Source organism: Nyctereutes procyonoides, unplaced genomic scaffold (assembly GCF_905146905.1).
Source record: "Nyctereutes procyonoides isolate TBG_1078 unplaced genomic scaffold, NYPRO_anot_genome, whole genome shotgun sequence".
Taxonomy (NCBI): Eukaryota; Metazoa; Chordata; class Mammalia; order Carnivora; family Canidae; genus Nyctereutes; species Nyctereutes procyonoides.
In genome coordinates, this window is record NW_026575049.1 from 63,903,817 (window position 1) to 63,926,307 (window position 22,491).

The 22,491-nt window shown below is 34.8% G+C and overlaps 1 protein-coding gene across 1 annotated transcript in view; it reads right to left on the minus strand.

Moving 5' to 3' along the window:
• WDPCP (WD repeat containing planar cell polarity effector) overlaps positions 1–22,491 on the minus strand; it is a 346,888-nt gene that overhangs the window by 4,212 nt on the left and 320,185 nt on the right. Inside the window, exon 17 of the mRNA XM_055329451.1 lies at positions 7,726–7,754. Within this exon, the coding sequence (XP_055185426.1) occupies positions 7,726–7,754 (29 nt within the window). The remainder of the gene's footprint in view (positions 1–7,725; positions 7,755–22,491) is intronic.

Consider the following 22,491-nt stretch of genomic DNA (forward strand, 5'->3'; position numbering starts at 1 on the left):
GGTCTCCAGGATCGCGCCCTGGGCCAAAGGCAGGCGCCAAACCGCTGCGCCACCGAGGGATCCCCTCCACTACAGATTTTTAATGTAGTGACGGGGAACATGTGTTCCACAGGCTACTTTATGATTAACTCCTATCATTGCCTTTTCCTGTCCTTTAAGGCTCTTGTTTACAGCCATGCTAGAAGCCCACTTCTGTGTGACAGGATATATTCTTTTTTCTTCTTTTTTTTAAAAATTATTTATTTATTTTAGAGTGCACATGTGGTGGGGGGCAGAGGGAAAGAATCTTTAAGCAGACTCCCGGCTGAGCATGGACCCCTCCCCCGCTACTCCCCACCTGGGGCTCCATCCCACTACAAATGAGATCATGACCTGAGGCAAAACCAAGTCAGAGGCTTAACTGACGTGAGCCAATGCAGATGTCCCCAGGATATGCTTTCTTGAGCAAGTTGTCCAGTTACTCAAGTTTCACTATTGACTGTTAACTCTGCTTCTTGCATATTTGGTATCATATAGGGCTTTCTTTCTTTCAAGATTTTATTTATTTGAGAGAGTAAGAGAGAGCACAAGCAGGGGAAGGGGCAGAGGGGGAGGGAGAATCAGACTCTCTGCTGAGCCCCAATGTGGGGCTCCATCCCAGGACCCCAAGATCATGACCCAAGCTGAAGGCAGATGCTTAACCGACTGAGTCACCCAGGTGCCCCCAGGGATTTCTTTTTAATCAGTATTTCAGAATTGTGCTTGATGCTCTTTCTATAAAATGAAATTTTAAATTAACTATAATCTAGCAGTTGTCAAAGGTTGGCTTGAGGCTTCTGATACTTAAGAGACACAGGTTAATAGATAAACTAATTATCTAATTTTCCAACTTGCTCTGTTAAGTAAACCATCAGAAAGGAATGTACTTGAAACATGTCCTCTCACCTTTCCACAGAACTGCCTTCACTGACTTGTGATTCAGTATAATTTCAGCCTTTATAGAAGGCTTATAATGAAAACGTCTGTGAATAGGATTTCTTTTTCAAAACGCTACTTGAAGACCTGTTTAGTTTTCTATCACAAGCATTCTTGAGTGAGTCCAGTGCTAGGAAAATATTTCCATCCAGTTGAATTTACTATTTGCATACTTTAAACAAACAGTTAAGTCAGTAAAGACAATAATAATGAATGGTGTTTTGGAGTTTATAAAAATGCTTTCACATTACTTAATTTGACATAGCAGTGCTGTAATATTATTGGATATAACTATTCCCATTTTGCAGTTTAGGAAATAGGTACAAAGAGGTTGTGGTACTGAGGACGTAGTGGAACAAAACTAGAACTGAGATAGTTTGTTTATTCTGCATTCTTTCTTTTTTAAAAAAGTTATTTAAATTCAATATAGTTAACGTATATTATTGGTTTCGGGTGTAGAATTTAGTGATTTATTAGTTACATATAATACCCAGTGCTCATCACATCACGTGCCTTCCTTAATGCCCATCATTCACTTCCCCCATCCTCCCCTTTCCCCTCCAGCGACCCTCAGTTTGTTTCACATTCTTTCTGTTTTACCATGAGGTGTCCCAGAGTATTTCCCTTTCTTGACTTAGTCTCCCCAAATTCAGAGCTAAACTCCGTTTTCATTTGTATGTAACAGCCCAGATATTCAAAAACATCTCTTATTTTGCAAGTTTTAATTGATTTTTGCTTTGTGTAATTGTATTTTAGATATTATATGTAAAATAATTTTGTGAACTCTGCCTCAAATCTTTAAGAAAGCAGATAGGTCTACTAAAGATAAGATAAATTGACTCTGTCTATGAAGAATTGATAACTGTATTATGGCTATGTTGGCACTTTTGTTTTCTCCCTAATAGTTTATCTAACTCTCCTCTTTAGGTAATATGTTGATATGCTTAAAAAACATAAAAAAAATTATCCTTCGGAGGAAAGAAAGATGAGAATAGCACTTATCCTATCTCAACAAATATTTGAAAATGTTGTTATCCATCAAGTAGATTAATCAACTTTATGATAGTAGTATCAATGAGCACAAAAATTGCTCCTTTTATCACACTTTTAGAAATTACATACTTAAATATATTATATGTAATAATTATATAAGGTGCTCTTTATTAATGAGGATGATTGTCAATATGTAAGTATGTTGATGTATATATGTATGCATATTATATGTAAATATATGTATAACATAAATATACATGTAAGTATATGAGTATATGAATATATGTATGTATATATATTTATATTACATATAAATGTATATGTAAATGTGTGTGTGTGTATATATATATTCTCAATATTTACATATTGACAATATAGAGACACACACAGATACACTCAATGTTCTATCTGTACTGCGGCTGTCTTCTGGCTGGGATCAACCTTCCTGAATGATAGAAGGGCCAAAAGAGCAATATAAACAGCAGATTGGTATATCTGTCATAATTCTACATTAAAAGAATGAGTTTCTGGCATTTCTAAGATTTTTTTCCAGACAGTATGCCAGTGAATAGTCCAGGCCAGACAATATAGGTATATGACTACGTGATTTATTACCTATTTGTCTATGACTAAAGTCAGTGGTAGGGAACAAGAGGTATGCTCTATACCTAGAAATGTATTCCAACATGCAAACCCAAGTTTAACTTCTTTTAACTTTGTCTATTAAAGTTTAATGGAGAACTCTGATTCTTTTCTTCAGCTTTTGTCAGTACAAATCCTTCCCAGGACCCAGGATTTGGCTTCCAGGAGCCAGCTAGACCTCTAGTGGTTTTATTTCTTTCTTTCTTTTTTTTTTTTATTGTGGTGAAATATACATAATGTAAATTTTGCCATTTTACCTATCCGCGAATTTTCTAATTTGTTTTTTTCTTCACTATGGTTGATTCTTAACTATATCTTGGTTAAGATCTGTTTAAATATGTTTCTAAAAATAGTTCTGGAGAATCTTCCTAAAGTGTACCATATCAGAGAACAATCTATTAAATTGCAGGGCATTTCAGGTTATTAAGATAATTGTGAAGATGGTCTATAAACTTTAAATGTGAGGAGGAGTTAAGCAATTGTGGAATTGCCTTCCTTTTGCAAAGTACAAATTGTCAACATTTTTTTGTTTTCAGAAAGATTAATATAATTACTCTTCAGATGGTAGTTACTTCAAATTAAGATATGGGACATAATTCCCTTTTCAGGTTTTCCACAAAAGAGAATGTGAACAAGGAAGTCTGAAGAATAAACTTTTCTTGAGAAGTTGTAAATAGGCACTATTACTATATTATCTGAGAAATTTGTAGCTATTATAGTAACAAAGGTTTTGACAGCCTGCTAATTCAAAATATCAGAGAACTTTATACCCTGGATCCCTCTATATATTACCCAGTAGATATTACCCACAAAATTTTCTTAGAATTGAAGTCCATATTCTCATGAGGCCTAAAGCTAAGTAATGGTTAAAATAAGCAGGGATTTAAAATAGTGCCATTCTTTCCTTTAACCAGAAAATAACTTTAGGCCTGAGCAGAATATGAACTTTAAGAAAAGTGTTTGGGTAAAAGTCCCCTGGTGATGGATGGAGACAGATTGATAAATATAGATAGAGATTACACTCATATTATTATAGATTGTTATTTATTTTTTAAGATTTTATGTATTTATTAGAGAGAGAGAAAGAACGAGCATGAGGGAGAGGCAGAGGTAAGAGGGAGAAGCAGACTCCCTGCTGAGCAGGGAGCCTAATGCAGACCTCGATCCCAGGACCCTGGGATCATGACTTGAGCCAAAGGCAGATGCTTAACGAATTGAGCCAACCAGGCACCCTGTTGTTTTTTATTTAAAGATTTACTTACTTACATTTTTATTTATGAGAGAATGCACACACAGCAGGGGCCAGGGTAGAGGGAGAGGGAGAGAATCTCAAGCAGACTCTGCTGAGCACAGAGCCTGATGAGGGGCTTGATTTTACTACCCTGAGATCATGACCTGAGCCAACATGAAGAGTTGGCCGCTTAACAGGCTGAGCCACCCAGGCGTACCTATATGTTATTTTTAACACAGAGACACCCTAATATAATGGAATACTTAATATCTGTGCATTTCATTATATGTATATTTGGGGACAGGGGAATATTGTAAGCAAATATTAAACTGTAGTTAATGCTGTGCATGCTAAAGTGGCTTAAAGGGGTGAAGACACTTACTTTGAAGTGTATCAGAATACAAGATGGATTGATAGAAGGATTGGTTGGTGTACAGATACATGATAAAGCAATTACTATAGAACAATAACTGTAGAATCTAGCTAGTGGTTATGTGGATGTTTCCAATTCTTACAACTTTTTTCTATTTGAAATTTTGCATTGGAAAAGTTAGAAAAAATAGTGTTATGGTATTTAAGTCTACAGAGGTCTAGTTTGGTACAATGAACAATTATTGACACCTACAGTATACCAAAGTGATATAACAGGTGTTTTAGAGTTATATAATAGTGAAATGACTCATGCACTCTGGGTGGCGTGTAACAGGAAATGAAATTGGAGAGGAAGGCATATTAGGTAACAGAGAGTTTTATATACCATAATATGGAGCTTGAACTTTATCCTGTGGTGTTTTAGGCATGGGAATGTTAGGTAGATCACTCTCACAGCTTTGTGGAGACAAGATTTGAGGTGGTGGTGGCAGTGGTGGGGCTAGACTAAAGATGAGGATATTAATTAGAAATAGTATACCCGGCACAGATGATTAAAACCTGAATTATAGTGGGGCTAGATTCTAGAAATATTTAGGAACAGTAATCAATAGAACTTGACAATTAGTTTTATTAAGGGTGAGTAGGTTATAGGGAATCAAGAGTCACAAATACCATATAAGAGAATGGGCAGGTTTGGGTTTAGAGGGTAAGACAATGAGTTTGGTTTTGGATATGTTATATTTCAGGTATGTTAAAGTAACCATAGATGAAATCACTCATGCTAAACCCCACATGAGCAAAGCAGAACTTAACTAAGTTTCTATGCTTGGCCCTCCCAGAAAAGAAAGGCTTAGGTCAACTAGTTAGTGCTTGCCTGCTTAGCACAAGTTACCTAACCCTGCACCAAAACTTCCCTTTGCTCCATAAAAGTAACCCTACTTTAACCTATTAGCAAATGCCCAGTATAACATCCTTGTTCCTGTTGCCTTTGTACTATAAATCTCTTTTGCCTTGGGGCACCTGGGTGGCTCAGTCAGTTGAACATCCCACTCTTGATTTTCACTCAGGTCATGATCTCATGGGTCATGGGACTGAGCCCCAGCTCAGGCTCTGCACTCATCAGGAAGGCTGCTTAAAGATTCTTTCCCTTTTGCCCTTCTCCCTACTCACGCTCACCCACTCTCTCTCTAAAATAAAATAATTAATTGAAAAAAATACCTTGCTTTGTACACTTTTTTGGACTTCCTTCCTGTCTACCAGATTGGATGCTTCTTGATTCGTGAATCATTTGACTAAAAGCTTACTAGGTCAGTAAATTGTGAAAATTTTCTTTTAACAGATGTTATTTAGTCAAAGCGATATTCATTCATTCATTCATTTGTATTTAACAGAATTTGATAAATACTGACTACAGAATTCCATACCTGCTACTAATAAGATGGTGAGCAAAAGGGACACAAGTATTGGCTTTAAGAACCTTAGAGTGTAGTAAGAGAGACAAACCCGAAGGTATAATAAAAAGTGACATTTATGGTGGTAGGAGAAGCACATGATGATATGAAACTTCTCAGAAGGAACAACTAACAGTCTGGCAAATGGTTTTGCAGGAACAGGTTATATCAGTCTGAAGGTTGGGATGGAGTCTGGGCTGGATACAGCAATTATGTCTCTCTGTTACTAATTCCTGAGAGTTGATAAAAAATGTCTATATTATAGAATTGTTTAAGAAAAGGCTAAAAGCTGGTAAGTCATAGAAGGAGATAGAAAGAGCAAGGTAGAAAAATTGAGTGTTGTGTAATGGACGCTGAATGTCAAGATTAAGAGCATAGTCAGTAGTAGTGTTAGCATAGAAAGCTCTGATGAATTAAATTGTAATAATTGGTTTGGCAATTTGGAGGTCACTGGTGACTAAATGGAAGCAGTTTCAGTTAACTGGTATTTAGTTAAAAGAAAGGGCCAAGGCTTCTAGCATAAGACAAAAGAGCTGCAAGACAAAACACAAAGAGATGAAATAAAACTTTTTATCTTAATTTTGAATTAATAAGAAACATCAGTTAAAACTTTTTTCTTTTAAAAAATTTGTATTTGTATCCACTGAAAAAAGTCTTAAAGCTATAAAACCCTAGAGAAAATAGTAGAAATGGAGAAATAGTAAGTTTCAAATCTAAAGCAAGAAATGTATGAGTCTGGGACATCTTGCATCATAAAAGTAAAGCTGCCAAAGACTAATTGGGCCATATCAAAAGGACAAAGGAACCAACACTGAAGGGAGACAATTGGCACATCAAAACCAATAATGACTTCCAAGGGATTGAAACACATCAAGTACCTAAAAATCCATGAGTTCTTAGATTTTAATCTCTCTTTTTTATTGGGTATGCGGAGGTTGTTGGGCTACCAACTCATTACTTTAAACCAGGGGTCAGAAAACTGTGGCCTATGCCCCAAATCTGTTCCACTCCCAATTGTAAGGCTACAAGCCAAGAAGAGTCTCAGAATGAATCAGTTACTATGGTAATCCACTATGAACTTTTAATAAAATTAGGAGACTTTCTCTGACTCACACCTCACCTTTTTGAAATTGGTATAATAGGTCATTGATATTTCCTCAAAATGAACTTAGATATGTTAATAGCAGAATATGGAGAAGGATCCCACATGGATTACTTATAAAAATTATACATAAAAATAATAAAAGTGAATTGAATAACTTTGTCATTATTATAAACCTTTTATTTTTAAACTTTTAATTATGGTGCAATCTTGGCATTTGCAACCATGTGGATGAAGCTAGAGTGTATTATGCAAAGTGAAATAAGTCAGAGAGAGACAAATACCATATGATCTCACTCATATGTGGAATTTAAAGCAGAAAACAGATGAACATAAGGGAAGGGGGTAAAGAAAAAAAAGGAGAGAGGGAAACAAGCCATGAGAAACTCTTAACGATAGCGAACAAACTGAGGGTTGATGGGGGGAGGTGAGTGGGAGATGGGCTAGATGGATGATGGGTATTAAAAAGGGCACTTGGGATGAGCACTGGGTGTTGAATGTAAGTGATGAATTCTACTACAGAAACGAATATTGCACGGTATGTTGACTAAGTGAAATTTAAATAAAAACAAATAAACTTTAAATTTTGGGTAGTTTCAAACATATACAGAGTAGATAGGATAGTATATGACTGCTATTTTACCAGTCACCCACCTTCATCAAATATCAATTCTTTGTAACTTTAATCCATGTATATCTCTCCGACTTTTCTCCCCACCGTATTATTTTGAAGCAAAATCTACATATATAATTTAATTTGTACATGTCCCATTATATACATATACAGTTTTACTTTTCAAAAATAACTATTTTAATATTATAGTCTTGAAATATTGTAAAGCTGAATAGTTAATTAGGAGATTTTGCAGTTAATGTTTACCAGTAGGCATCTTTTTCTGCGTTCAAAATAATCACATATAGTATACTTTTCTATTGGAATTTAATTGTCTAATAATAAACAGTAAAAGGAAGTGTTTTACCTGTTCTTCGCAGTCTTCTCTCATTTCTCCTTTAAAAATAAAATATGACAACATTAATTATCTAATTATCTTCAATTTAATAAAGGTCCTTAATGAGAATTGTTAACAGAACCTTTTAACATATCCTTGGTAGAAAGAGAGGAACTTAAAATAATCCTAATTTAAACAAACATTAACACTGAAAACTCAAGAGATAGCAGTAGCCAACACTCAAAAGTACCAGTGATTCTCATACATACTTTTGGGACTAGTATCTGCACTGAAGTCAAATGAGTAGACTGTGCCTACATTGTTCCTTCTGTTCTGATACCTTAAAACTTACATGGCAAGTAAGTTTCATCTAAGTGCCAATTCTAGTTGATTAGTGGTGGTTACCTAGAGAACTGTGTTGAGAAGTTTTATGAGGCCTTTTTTTTTTCCTCAGTGGGAAAGAATATTGTATTTGATTATTGCTCTCATAGCAGCGATATACCTGCTGTCCCTGGTATAGTATATGAAATGATGCTTTTAAAAGAAACATCTTTGCTTAAATTTAAATGCCATTAGGCCAAGAGGAAAGTTATGATAGTGGTATAGTCTAATTTCTCATTATTGATAGATATTAGGTAGACATTAATTTGCACATTCTCACCCTTGAAACAAGTAATATTGTATATATAATTGGTATTTATAATTATCAGCTATGTTTCTTTTATAGCACTTAGTGCATACATGCATAAACCACTCATTTGGCATTATGCTTATGTTAACTTATTATTTATTTCCTTTATTTAGTCTGCCTTCCCAAGTAGACTATGTTTTCTAAAGCTCAGCAGCAGCATCTTACCATATTCCTCCCTGTAGTCCTAGCATCAAGAAATGCCTTGATGATGATTGTATTTCTATAAAAATATATTTGACTTGTCTGACATTAACTTAAAATTACTTGCTATTTTGAGATATTTTTATGTAAGCTGGGATGTCTGGTTTATATAGTTCAAAATTAGCTAGTTAGCTATATGACTAGCTATATATAGTAATATATATATACCTACGTACTTCAAAAATTGCATAACACTTCTAATATGGTATGGAATCATGCTGTGAAATCTGGATTGTAATGCTTTCATAGGACATCTTAATTTCTTAAAAGAGTAGATGGCTGATTCCTTTAGGTAGGTAAAAGTTTAGGGGCACCTGAGTGGCTCAGTGGTTGAGCATCTACCTTTGGCTCAGGTCGTGATCCTGGAGACCCAGGGTCGAGTCCCACATTGGGCTCCCTGCATGGAGCCTGCTTCTCCCTCTGCCTATGTCTCTGCCTCTCTGTGTTTCTCATGAATAAATAAATAAAATCTTAAAAAAAAAGTTTAAATCCTACAGTAAGATGGTTATTCTCTTAAAGATCTCTAGGAGTGTAAAAATTATAATAGTGTCTCTCAGAAACTTGTTCAACATTCTCTCTTCCCAGTAGTCAACAAATATTATGACTAAACAAAACTAAAAACCAAAAAACCCTACCCTGCTTTAATTTGTTTTTTAATCTTCCTTAGACCTTAAAAACAGCCCAGGGTACTTTGTGTAGTTTTAAATAGAAATCGTTATATCTATACTCTCGATATTTTTTAAGCTAAACATTTCAAAAATTGAACACTAAATTTCACCATGCTAGTCATTATCTATCTTCCTTGAATCCCTGCCAATTTTTTCATGTAAATAAAATGAACTTCCATGGCAGAAGGGTTAAGATCTAAAATCTAGATTCTAGAGGGACATCTAAAGAGATTGGTGTAATGAAGTGATTGCTTCTGAGTCTGTTATGTTACAGTCTTTTAAATATATATCACTGCTGTTTATTTTTCTCATAAAAGCCAGTAGTTACTGCTTCATTTAGCTTCTTGTCAACTCTAAGAGTCCCCATCTCTTAACTATATTTGTCTTAGTCACGATGGGGGTCCCCATTAGGTAAAGGGCCAGACAGTAAATATTTCAGGCTTTGCAGGCCAAGAGGCAAAACTGAAGATATTATGTAAGTATTTATAAATTAAGAGAGAAAAGTTCTATAAGTTTTTAGTGATAAAATTAAAATTATAATTGAGTATTTTGTGTGATATACACCTAATGAGAATGTGGTGATATCATTTAATTGGGGTTCAAAGTTAGTGTTATCTCTTAGCAAACTCAACTGCAAATGTTCTGTTAATACTAATCTCTGTTGATATTTTGCATATTTCACCTTTGAAAATGCCGTTTCAAACAGTTAAGTACTACCAGATACTGATACCACCTACCAGCAGCACTGTATTTTGTAGAATTCTGTTAGATTCTTCTCTCGATGTTTGCCTTTTGGTATGTCATTACATTGTAGATTAATCATTTCCAATTGCTGGTTCCAGGAACCTCCCCAGTTACACAGTTGATAGATTTTGAAATATGGAAATTTCCTTTGCATTTGTATTTAGGTCTGAAAAATGCTCCTGGAATTAGGGAGACCACTTGTTCTGATATTCTGGGACTAAGTGGTTTCCCAGGATTTGGGACTCAAAGTGCTAAAATTGGGACAGTTGTTTACCCTTATTAGAACTTAGTTTGAGGGATCCCTGGGTGGCGCAGCGGTTTGGCGCCTGCCTTTGGCCCAGGGCGTGATCCTGGAGACCCGGGATCGAATCCCACGTTGGGCTCCCAGTGAATGGAGCCTGCTTCTCCCTCTGCCTGTGTCTCTGCCTCTCTCTCTCTCTCTGTATGACTATTGTAAATAAAATAAAAAAAAATTATAAAAAAAAAGAACTTAGTTTGAGATCAGAAAATGTATCTACTTCAGATGTGTGTGGGAATACAGGTCTCATTTCTTTTTTTTTTTTAAACTCTTGACAACCCAACTTGACATTACTTTGTAATTCAAACAATGTTAATACCTCTACTTCAGTAAAAATTCCATGTATTGTAACTTTTGCCTTAAAATTTTAGGTTTAGTTTGAGAAACATGATCAAATTCGAAACAAAAGCTGATTTCAAAAAGCCATTCAATTTGGTAATAGTGGTCAGTGATGGTTGTTTCTCATCCAGAAAAGCTTCAGTCTCAGGGTTTAGCTAAAAAAAAGTCACTACTTTAACAACTAAGTTTTTGAACTTCTGCATAGAAGGGCAAGTCAGGATATTCACTTTCTATTTTTGACAAAAATTCACAAAAATTGAAAGTAGTAAAACTCATAGGCATGAATGAAGTTTACCTTTGACACTATTGGTTCAGTAATATATGATACATTTAAATATTTTTGGCAAGGTAACTGTTAAACATTTAAAAATTTTAAATTAATTTTATTTTAAAGAATAGATTTAAACACCTTTACTTTTTTAAACACCTTTTTACAAGCTTTGTAAATTTGTCTTTTTTCCTTCCACATATATTATCATAATCAGTTGTAACACATCTCAGCCAATTCCACTTTAGCTTATGCTGAATTAGAGGTTTCTCAACTTTGAAAATATTCTTGCCTGAAATTGTTTTACACAGACTGTTCATAGAGGCTAATTCTTTCGTTACTTCAAACTTGGCTCTGACTCCTCAACTTTAAAAAAAAAAGAAACAGTTGAACAATAGACGTCTGTTGATCACAGAAAACCACTTGAAATCATTTTCCTTTGTGTTAAAAAAAATAAACTATTAATGTTGCTCCCAGTGTCCTCAACTTTTTGAGCAAATGTATATATTTGCCCAATGGCCAACAGTTTTAAGTATATTTTCTCTGGATACATTTCTTTATCTCATTCATTCATTCATTCATTCATGAGAGTCAGAGAGAGAGGCAGAGACTTAGGCAGAGGGAGAAGCAGGCTCTCTGCTGGGAAGCCTGATGCGGGACTCAATTCCAGGACCTGGGGATCACAATCTGAGCTGAAAGCAGGTGCTCAAACACTGAGCCACCTAGGTGCCCCATTTCTTCATCTTCTACACTCAAACATGATTTAATTAACTCACCATCAGTAAATGGCTTTCCTTGCTTGACTAACACATGAGCCACTCAGAACCTTACTTTGGTCATACCTCATGTTTATTATCTGTTAGTGAAGAAATTCTTCTATGATAAGACCTCCTCTGTAAATTTTCTACTTTTTCTCAAAACTGTTGCTTGCCCGTGGGCAGGGGATACTATGATGAGTCCTTTGGTAATATTGCTGTACATTGGATTCTTCTGAGGATAATAATAGTGTCCTTGCATTATAAACCCAATGCTTGGCTTTCTAATTCAGTAACAAAAATCACTCTCTACTGTGCCTGAAAAGTATGACATTTTAAGTCTGATTTTCTTTCCTTATTTTGATATGTTGGGTATGAACTGGCAATAAAAATAAAATAAAAAGTTGTGGTATGGCAATTTGTGTGGCACTTGAAATGCGGTGCATCTGTAATCATGTCACTGCAATTTGCATTGTGCCAAACAGCCAGGTAAAGTGCTCTTCAGTTCTGACATTGTAGCATGAAAACAGCTATAAACAACATGGAAAAGGATGAGCATGGCTGTGCTCCAATAAAGCTTTATTTGCAGACAGTGAAATTGAATTTCATATAGTTTTAACATGTGTCACAAAATATTGTTCTTTTGACTTATTCCAAACCATTTAAAAATGTAAAAACCATTCAGTTGTGGGCTCTACAAAAACAAGTGGCAGGGGGCCCTCGGTGGTTCACTCAGTTAAGCACCTGCCTTTGGCTCAAGTCATGATCCCATGACCAGGGTCCTGGATGAAGCCCTGTGTTGGGCTCAGGGGTCAACGGGGAATCTACTTCATCCTCTCCCTCTCCTGTCTCTCCCATCACTTGCGTGGTCTCCCACTCTGCTCTCTCTCTCAAATAAATAAACTCTTAAAAAAACCAAAAAACAAGTGGCATATGGGCTGTACTTTGTGAATCTCTAGTCTAGATAGCCTTTTTTCAAACTATGGTACTATTACTTTTATTTTTTAACATTGATATTTATCAATTTTCCCTTTTTCTTATCATTTTAAAATTTATTTCTACTTAAATAAAAAAACCCTGAGTAATAGCTATTCTTTAAATGGAAGATAACTAACTTTAGCATAGCACCTAAAATACTTAGCAGAAAGCCTGGTACATTGCAAATGCTCAATGACTGTTTGCTTTACTACTGACACTCTTACTGAGATTGTCCCCTAATAATGGTAGAGAGATTAAGATTTTAAAAAAAGAAAAAAAAAGATGCTTTCTACACATACACATACAAAAACACTTTCTAGCTTGTTTTGGAATCCAGGACACAATCATGAGTCTTTTAAAATTGGGGTATGAAGGTTATAACTTAACTATATATAGACTGTGATAGAAATAAACTAAATTAATAAGATGAGAATTGCTTTGCGGAAAAGACTTGCTGATTGTATCCTGGTCTAATTAGTTTTATAAGAAAGATGCTAAATTATTGGAGAAGTTCTTTCAGTATCTGATCAAGAAAATTATCAGTGTTAAGCTGACCCCTGTGACGTTTTTTTTTTAAAGAAATACTTGTGATCATTAGCCATTGTTTTTTTTTTTTTTTTTTTAATTTTATTTATTTATGATAGTCACAGAGAGAGAGGCGCAGAGACACAGGCAGAGGGAGAAGCAGGCTCCATGCACCGGGAGCCCGATGTGGGATTCGATCCCGGGTCTCCAGGATCGCGCCCTGGGCCAAAGGCAGGCGCCAAACCGCTGCGCCACCCGGGGATCCCCATTAGCCATTGTTTTAAATCCCTTACAGTGCCTATCCATTAAGTCTTTCTGACTTGAACACATCCAATGTTTCTGTTATTTCATCACAAATTTATTATATGAGCTTCCTCCCTAAGTTTAATGAGCATTATTCTTAGACTAGTATTACTCAGAGTATGGGATGAAGACTAATAACTGATCTGCAGACTATTTATTGTTGATCTGTTAACTTTATTAATTGTGATAGAAAAAAATTAGAAGCAATTATAAACTTTTATGACCGTTTGACAGGATAATTTTGTGTTTGTTTAACAAAATTTGGCTATTTTTATCTTTAAAATTTTACTACATTTTAAAAAGCTGATGTAATTGATATATAACATTATATTAGTTTTAGGTGTACAACAAAATGATTTGCTATATTGTGAAACGATCACCACAGTATGTCTAGTTAATTTCTATCACCAGTTACAATTCTTTTTCCTGTGATGAGAACTTTTCATATGTGTTCTCTTAACACCTTTCAGAAACACAATATGGTATTATTGACTATAGTCATCATGCTGTACATTATATTCTCATGACTTTTATAAATGGAAGTTTCTACTTTTTGATCACCTTCACTTATATCTCCCACCACCTCCATCTCTGGTAAACATTGATCTCTTTTCTGTTTGTAGGAGTTTGGGTTTTTTGTTTTTTTGTTTTTTGAGATTCCACATATGAGTGAGATCATATGGTATCTGTATTTCTCTGACTTATTTTACTTAGTATAATTACCTCAAGGTCCATCTATGTTGTCAAAAATGACAGGCTTTCCTTGATTTTTATGGCTGAATAATATTCCCTTGTGTATTTATACCATATTTTATTTATTCAACCATTGACAGATGGTTAGGTTGTTTCCATGTCTTGGCTATTGTGAATAATGCCGCAATGCACATGGGAGTGCAGATACTTTTTCAAGTTAGTGTTTTTGTTTGCTTTGCACACATACAGAGAAGTTGAGTTGCTGGATCAAACAGCAGTTCTATTTTTAATTATTTGAAGAATCTCCATTTTGTTTCTGTAGTGTATATTCCCACCAACAGTGCACAAGGGTTCTCCTTCCTCCACATCCTTGCCAACCCTTATTATTTCATGTCTTTTTGCCAATAACCATTCTCACAGGTGATATCTCACTGAGGTTTTGATTTGCATTTCTTTAATGATTACTGATATTGAGTACCTTTTCATGTGTTGGATATTTGTACGTCATCTTTAAAAATAATCTACTTAGATCTTGTGTCCATTTTTAAATTGGGTTGTTTGTTTGCTATTGAGTTGTTGGGTTCTTTATTTTGGATATTAACCCCTTATCAGATACATGATTTGCAAATATTTTCTCCCACTCAGTAGGTTGTCTTTTCATTTTGTTGATGATTTTTTTAGTTTGTTGTAGTTCCACTTGTTTATTTTTGCTTTTGTTGCCTTTGCTTTTAGTGTCAGATCCAAAAAATTGTCTCTAAGATAGATGTCAAGTCTTTTACCATCTATATTTTCTTAAGGAGTTTTACAGCTTCAGATTTTATGTTCAAGTCTCTAATCCATTTTAGATTATTTTGTGCATGTAAGATAGTGGTCTAGTTTCATTCTTTTATAAGTAGCTGTAACAGTTTTTTCAGCACCATTTACTGAAAAGACTGTTTTCCACTTTGTATATTCTTGTCTCCTATGTTGTAAATTAATTGACCATATATGCTTGGGTTTAATTCTGGGCTCTCTATTCTTTTCCATTGATCTATGTTTCTGTTTTTATGCCAATACCATACTGTTTTGATTACTATAGCTTTGTAATATAGTCTGAAATCAGGAAGTGGGATATCTGCAGCGGGATTCTTCTTTTTCAAGACTGGTTTGGCTTTTGGGGTCTTTCGTACTTCCATATAGATTTTTAAATTGTTTATTTTTTTCTGTGAAAAATGCCTTTTGCATTTTGAAAGGGGTTGTATTAAATCATAGATTCCTTTGAGTTGTATGGATATTTTAACAGTATTCTTCCAATCTGATCATGGTTTATCTTTCATTTTATTTGTGTCACCTTCATTCTTTCATCAATGCCTTACGGTTTTCAGTGTGTATGTCTTTCACTTCCTTGGCTGAATTTATTCCTAGGTATTTTATACTTTTTGATGCAGTTGTAAATCAGATTGTTTTATTTATTTTTCTGACAGTTCACTATTAGTGTATAAAGACACAATAGATTTTTGTATATGGATTTTGTATTCCATAACTTTACTGAATATATTTACTCTAACAGTTTTTTGGCGGAGTCTAGGTTTTCTATATCATGTCATTTGCACATAGTGACAGTTAAGTTTTTCCTTTTCAATTTGGATACTTTTTATTTATTGATTATTCTTGCCTAAGTGCTCTGGCTATGTCTTCCAATACTGCATTGAATAAAATGACAAGAATAGGCATTCTTGTTCCTGATCTCAGAGAAAAAGCTTTCAGCTTTCACCATTGAGGATAATGTTAGCTGTGGGCTTGTCATATATGGCCTTTATTATGTTGAGATATGTTCCCTCTAAAACTACCTTTTGAGATTTTTTAAAATCATAAATCCATGTCGAATCTTGTCAGGTGCCTTTTCTGTATATATTGATATAATCATATATTTTGTTCATTTTGTTAATGTGGTGTATTACATTGGTTGACTTTTAAAAGTTAAACCATCCCTTACATCCCTGGAACAAATTGCACTTGACCATGGTGAATGATCCTTTTAGTGTTATTTTGAATTTAGTTTGCTAATGTATTGTTGAAGTTTATCAGAGATATTGGCCTCTGTAATTTTCTTTTGTATGGTGCCACTGTCTACTTTTGGTATCAGGGTAATACTGGCCTCATAAAATGAGTTTAAAAAAGTTCCCTGCTCTATTTTGAAAGAGTTTCAGAAGAATTAATATTTTTTTTAGTGTCCAATAATTTATCAGTTGTATAAACACTTAGTGCTCATTACATCACATGCACTCCTTAATGCTCAGCAATACTCAGTTTGTTCCCAGAGTTAAGAGTCTGTCATGGTTTGTCTCCCTCTGATTTCTTTCCATTCAGTTTTCCTTCCCTTCTACTATGATCCTCTGAACTGCTTTTTATATTCCCCATATGAGTGAAACCATATGATAATTGTCTTTCTTCAGTTGACTTATTGCACTCAGCATAATACCCCCCAGTTCCATCCACATCTGTGTAAATCGTAATATTTATCATTTCTGATGACTAATATTTCTGTGTGTTTGTGTGTGTGTGTGTGTGTGAGAGTGAGAGAGAGAGAGAGAGAGAGAGAGAGAGAGAGAGATACCACATCTTCTTTATCCATTCATCTGCTAATGGACATCTTGGCTCCTTCCACAGTTTGACTGTTGTGGACATTGCTGCTGTGAACATTGGGATGCAGGTGTCTGGTGTTTCACTATATTTGTATCTTTGGTATAAATACCTGGTAGTGCAATTGCTGGGTTGTAGGGTAGCTCTATTTTTAAGTTCTTGAGGAACCTTCATACTGTTTTCCAGAATGGTTATACCAGCTTGCATTCCCACCAACAGTGTAAGGGGGTTCTCCTTTCTCCACATCCTCACAACATTTGTTGTTTCCTGTCTTGTTAATTTTAGTTAAGGAATTTGTATTCTTATTTAAATGTTTGGTAGAATTCACCAGTGAAGTCATCTGGTACTGGACTTCTCTTTTGGGGAAATTTTTGATGAGAGATTCAATCTACTTGTTATTGGTCTGGTTAAAGGATTCACTTTGGTAGGCTGTATGTTTCTTGGGCGTTATCCAATTCTTCAGATTTTCCAATTTGGGGGGCTTTAAAATTGTTCATAGTAGCCTCTTATCCTTTGTAAAGGTTTCTGTGATACCAGTAGTAATGTATTTTTCATTTATTTTCTTTTTTTTTAGTCTTCATTTATTTCTGCTCTGATTGTTGTTTCTTTTTACTAATTCTGAGTTTAATTTGTTCTTCTTTTTCTAGTTCCTTGAAGTGTAAAGTTAGGTTGTTTATTTGAGATACTGTTTCTCAATGAAGACATTATCTTCTGACTTTCCCTCTTAGAGCTGCTTGTGCTCCATCTCATAAGTTTTGATATGTTGTATTTTCATTTTCAAATTTCTTTCATGTCATTTTGCTTTTTCTTTTGGTTTCTTCTTTGACTCCTTCATTGTTTAGCCAAGTGTTCAATCTTCATGTTTATAAATTTTCCACTTTTTTTTTCCTGTAATAGACTTTTAGTTTCACAACACTGTCGTCAGAAAAAAAATGCTTGATATAATTTAGTTCTCTTAAATTTTTTATGACTGTTTTGTGGCCTAACGTGATTTTTCCTGGAGTATGTTCCATTATGTACTTAAGACTATTCTGTTGCTTGGATGGAATGTTCTGTATGTGTGTGTTAAGTCCAATTAGCCTAACATGTCATTTAAGTAAGTTTTTAAAATAGATTTTTCTGTCTGGATGATCTAATTGATGAAAGTGGGGAATTTAAGTCCCTTACTATTTTTTAATTGATGTCTATTTCTCCCTTTATATGTCGATTAATGTTTATTTATCTAGGTGCTTTGTCACTGGGTGAATAAATATTTACAAATGTTATATCTTCTTGTTCAATTGGTCCTTTTATCATTATCTTATGACTTTGTCTCTATCATAGTCTTTGTCTTAAAGTGTATCTTTTCTGCTGTAACCTATACCAGCTTTCTTTTAGTTCTCATTTGCATGGAGTATATTTTTTCTACCCTTAACTTTAATTTTGAATGTCCTTACATCTGAAGGAAGTCTCTTGTAGGCAGAATATAAATGGATCTTGCATTATTATCCATTCAGCCATTCTGTGTCTTTTTATTAGAGAATTTAGTTCATTTTCATTTAAAACAATTATTGATGGATATGTACTTATTGCATTTTGTTAATTGTTTTCTGGCTATTTTTAAGATTTTATTGTTCCTTTCCTTTTTTTTTTCTTTTGTTTTTTTTTTTCCACTTGCTTGCTTAGGTTTGTTTGTTTATTTAATTTATTTGGTAAACATCCGATTTGTTCAATGACAGAGGTATGATTAAAGTAAGCCAATACATATTATGTTGCTATCAAAATTACATCCTGAATACTATAAAATACACTAGAGATAAAAAAATGTTAATAGTAGCTATATCTCAATTTTCATAGCATTTAATTCACATATAATTTTCATTCTTGCTATATAGTATTATTCTATTTTTCTTGCTCTCTTCCTTTGTGATTGAACAATTTTCTGTAGTAATATGCTTAGATTCCTCTTATCTTGTATATCTGTAGGCTTTTGCTTTATGATTACCATGAGGTTTATATAAAATAATATATATATATATATATATATATATATATATAATATAACACACACATATATAAAACACCCTATCTTAAATTGACATATTAAGTTCAGATGCATTCTAAACCTGACTTTTTTTCTCCCTTTCCCACATTTTGTTTTAAATTTTTTTTTAAATTTTCATTTATTTATGATAGTCACAGAGAGAGAGAGAGAGAGAGAGAGAGAGGCAGAGACATAGGCAGAGGGAGAAGCAGGCTCCATGCTCCGGGAGCCTGATGTGGGATTCGATCCCGGGTCTCCAGGATCGCCTGGGCCAAAGGCAGGCGCCAAACCACTGCGCCACCCAGGGATCCCCCACATTTTGTTTTGATGTCACAATTTGCATTTTTCAGCTTTCAGCATTCATTTACAGTTTATTGTAGTTATTGCTATTTTTACTACTTTTGTCTTTTAACCTTCATACTAGAATTGTAAGTAATTAACCAATCACCTTTACAGTATAAGATTACTTTTATTTTTTTTAAAGATTTTATTTATTTATTCATGAGAGATACAGAGAGAGAGGCAGGGAATATAGGCAGAGGTAGAAGCAGGCTCCTGATGAGGGGACTCAGCCCAGACTCCAGGATCATGCCCTGAGCTGAAGGCAGATGCTCAACTCCTGAGTCACCCAGGCATCCCTACAATATAAGATTACTTTTAATTTTTACTAATAATATATTTACCCTGACCAGTGAGATTTATACGTTTTCCTATTACTAATTAGTGCCCCATGTTTCAGCTTAAGGAAGCCCTTTTAACATTTCTTATAAGTCTGGTCCTTGGGCAATAATTCCTTTAGATTTTGCTTGTCTGAAACCAAAAATCTGCAGGACAGCTTTGCTAGGTATTCTTATTTGCAGCTTTTTCCCCCCAGTATTTTCAGTATATTTTACCTACTTCCTCCTGGCCTGCCAAGTTTCCACTCAAAAATTTTGATCATGGGGTTTCACTTGTGTGTAACAAATTGTTTTTCTCTTGCTGCTTTTAAGATTCTTTCCTTGTCTTAACTATTATTCTTAAAATATCCATAGTACCCAAGGCAGTCTGCAGATTTAATGCAATCCCAACAGCACTTTTCAAAGAACTAGAATCAATAATCCCCAAATTTGTATGGAACCATAAAAACCCTGAAGAGCTAAAGAAAAAGAAAAACAGAACTGGAGATTTCAAGTTATATTACAATGGTGTAGAAATCAAAACAGTATGATACTAGCATAAGAAGAGACACATAGATCGATGAAATAGAACAGGAATCCCAGAAATAAAACCCACAGTTATATGGTCAATTAATCCTCAACAAAGGAGGCAAATAGGCAATGGGGAAATAGTCTCTTCAACAAATAGTATTGGGAAAACTGGACAGCAACCTGCAAAAGAATGGAACTGGACCACTTTTTACACCATACAGAAAAATAAACTCAAAACGGGAGACCTGGAACCATAAAAATCCTAGAAGGAGAGTACAGGCTGTAATTTCTTTGACATTAGCTATAGCAACATCTTTCTAAGATGTTGTCTCCTAAGGCAAGAGAAGCAAGCAAAAATAAATTATATGGGAGTATGTGTGTCTGAGTGGCTCCAATGGTTAAGTGTCTGCCTTCGCCTCAGGTCATGATCTCAGGATCCTAGGATCAAGTCCCACATCAGGCTCCCTGCTTAATGGAGAGTCTGCTTCTCACTCTTCTTTCCCTTCGCCCCTCTTCCCTTGCTCGCATTGTGTCTCTTCTCTCTCAAATAAATAAATAAAATCCTTAAAAAAAAACATCAAAATAAAAAGCTTCTGCACAGCAAAGGAAGCAATCAGCAAAACTATAAAAAAACAGCCTACTGAATGGCAGAAGATATTTGCAAGTGATACATCTGAAAAGGGGTTAATATTCCAAAATACATAAAAAACTGATACAGCTCAATGCCAGAAAATAACCCAGTTGAAAAATGGGCAGAAGACATGAACAGATATTTCCCCACAGAAGACATCCAGGAGGCCAACAGACACATGAAAGATGCTCAACATCACTCATCTTAAGAGAAATACAAATCAAAACCACAATGAGATACTACCTCACACCTGTCAGGATGGCCAAAATGAGAAATACAGGAAACAACAACGTTGGCAAGGATGTGGAGAAAAAGGAACCCTGTGCACTGTTGGTGGGAATGCAAGCTAGTACAGCCATTGTGGAAAAGAGTATGTCGAGTTTTCTCAAAAAATGAAAAACAAAACTACCATATGATCCAGTAGTTCCACTACTGGGTATTTACCCAAAGAATAAAAAAATATTAAGATGATAAATGTACCCCTATATTTATTGCAGTATTATTTACAATAGTCAAATTATGGAAGAAGTTTCAGGTGTATATCATAGTAATTTGATATTTTTATATATTATAAAATGATCCCTGTGGTAAATCTAGTTACCATCTGTCACCATACAAAGTTATTACAGTATTATTGATATATTGCATCATATATTCCTTATGCTGTATGTTATATCCCCAGGACTGGTTTATTTTATAACTGTAAGTTTGTACCTCTTAAATCCCCTTCACCTATTTTGCCTGCCCCCAAGCCTTCCCCACTCTAGTAATCATCAGTTTGTTTCCTTTATCTATGAGTCTGTTTTGTTTTTTAGATTCCATATATAAGTGAAATCATATGATATTTGCATTTCTGTCTCACTTATTTCATTTAGCATAAAACCCTCCAGGTCCATCGATGTTGTCACAAATGGCAAGAATTCATTCTTTTTTGTGGCTGAATATATTCCATTGTGAGTGCTTGTGTGTGTATATATCTCACATCATCCTTATTCATTCGCCTACTGATAGACATTTAAGTTGTTTCTATAATTGGCCATTGTAAATAATGCTGCAGTGAACATAGGATATGTATATCTCTTTGTGTTTTTGTTTTCTATGGATAAATACTCCAAAGTGGAATCATTGGATCCTCTGGTAGCTCTCTTTTTAATTTTTTGAGGAAACTCGATCCTGTTCTCCATAGCAGCTGTACTAATTCACATTCCTAGCAACAGTGTACAGGGGTTCCCTTTTGTCTACATCCTCACCACCAATTTTTTTTCTTTTTGTATTTTTGATAATAGCCAACTTGACAGGTGTGGGTTGATACTTTATTGTGGTTTTGATTTGCATTTCCCTGATGATTAGGGATTAAACACATCTTCGTGTCTTTTTTAAAGATTTTATTTATTTACTCATGAGAGATACAGAGAGAGAGAAAGAGAGGCAGAGACACAGGCAGAGGGAGAAGCAGAGACACAGGCAGAGGGAGAAGCAGGCTCCATGCAGGGAGCCCGACGTAGGACTCGATCCCAGGTCTCCAGGATCACACCCTGGGCTGAAGGCGGTGCTAAACCGCTGAGCCACCCAGGCTGCCCTCTTCATGTCTTTAAAATGTTGGATTAGAAACTATTTAAAAAGGGAAAGAAACAAAACTGGTCTTTCCCCACATAAAGTTTCACTAATATATAATTTCTATAAAGAAAGAAGGGAAGCTAAGCCGCAGCTTGGGCTAATTTCCACTTTTTCTTGACCCTTCAAATTTCAGTAAAGTTCTTAACTTAGATAACATGGTCAGTCGTTAGGTTTTGTTTTTGCTTTTTGGTATATCAGTTTAGTTTATAGTGTCCTCATCAGCCTCATCTCCATAAAATTACTCCCTGTTATT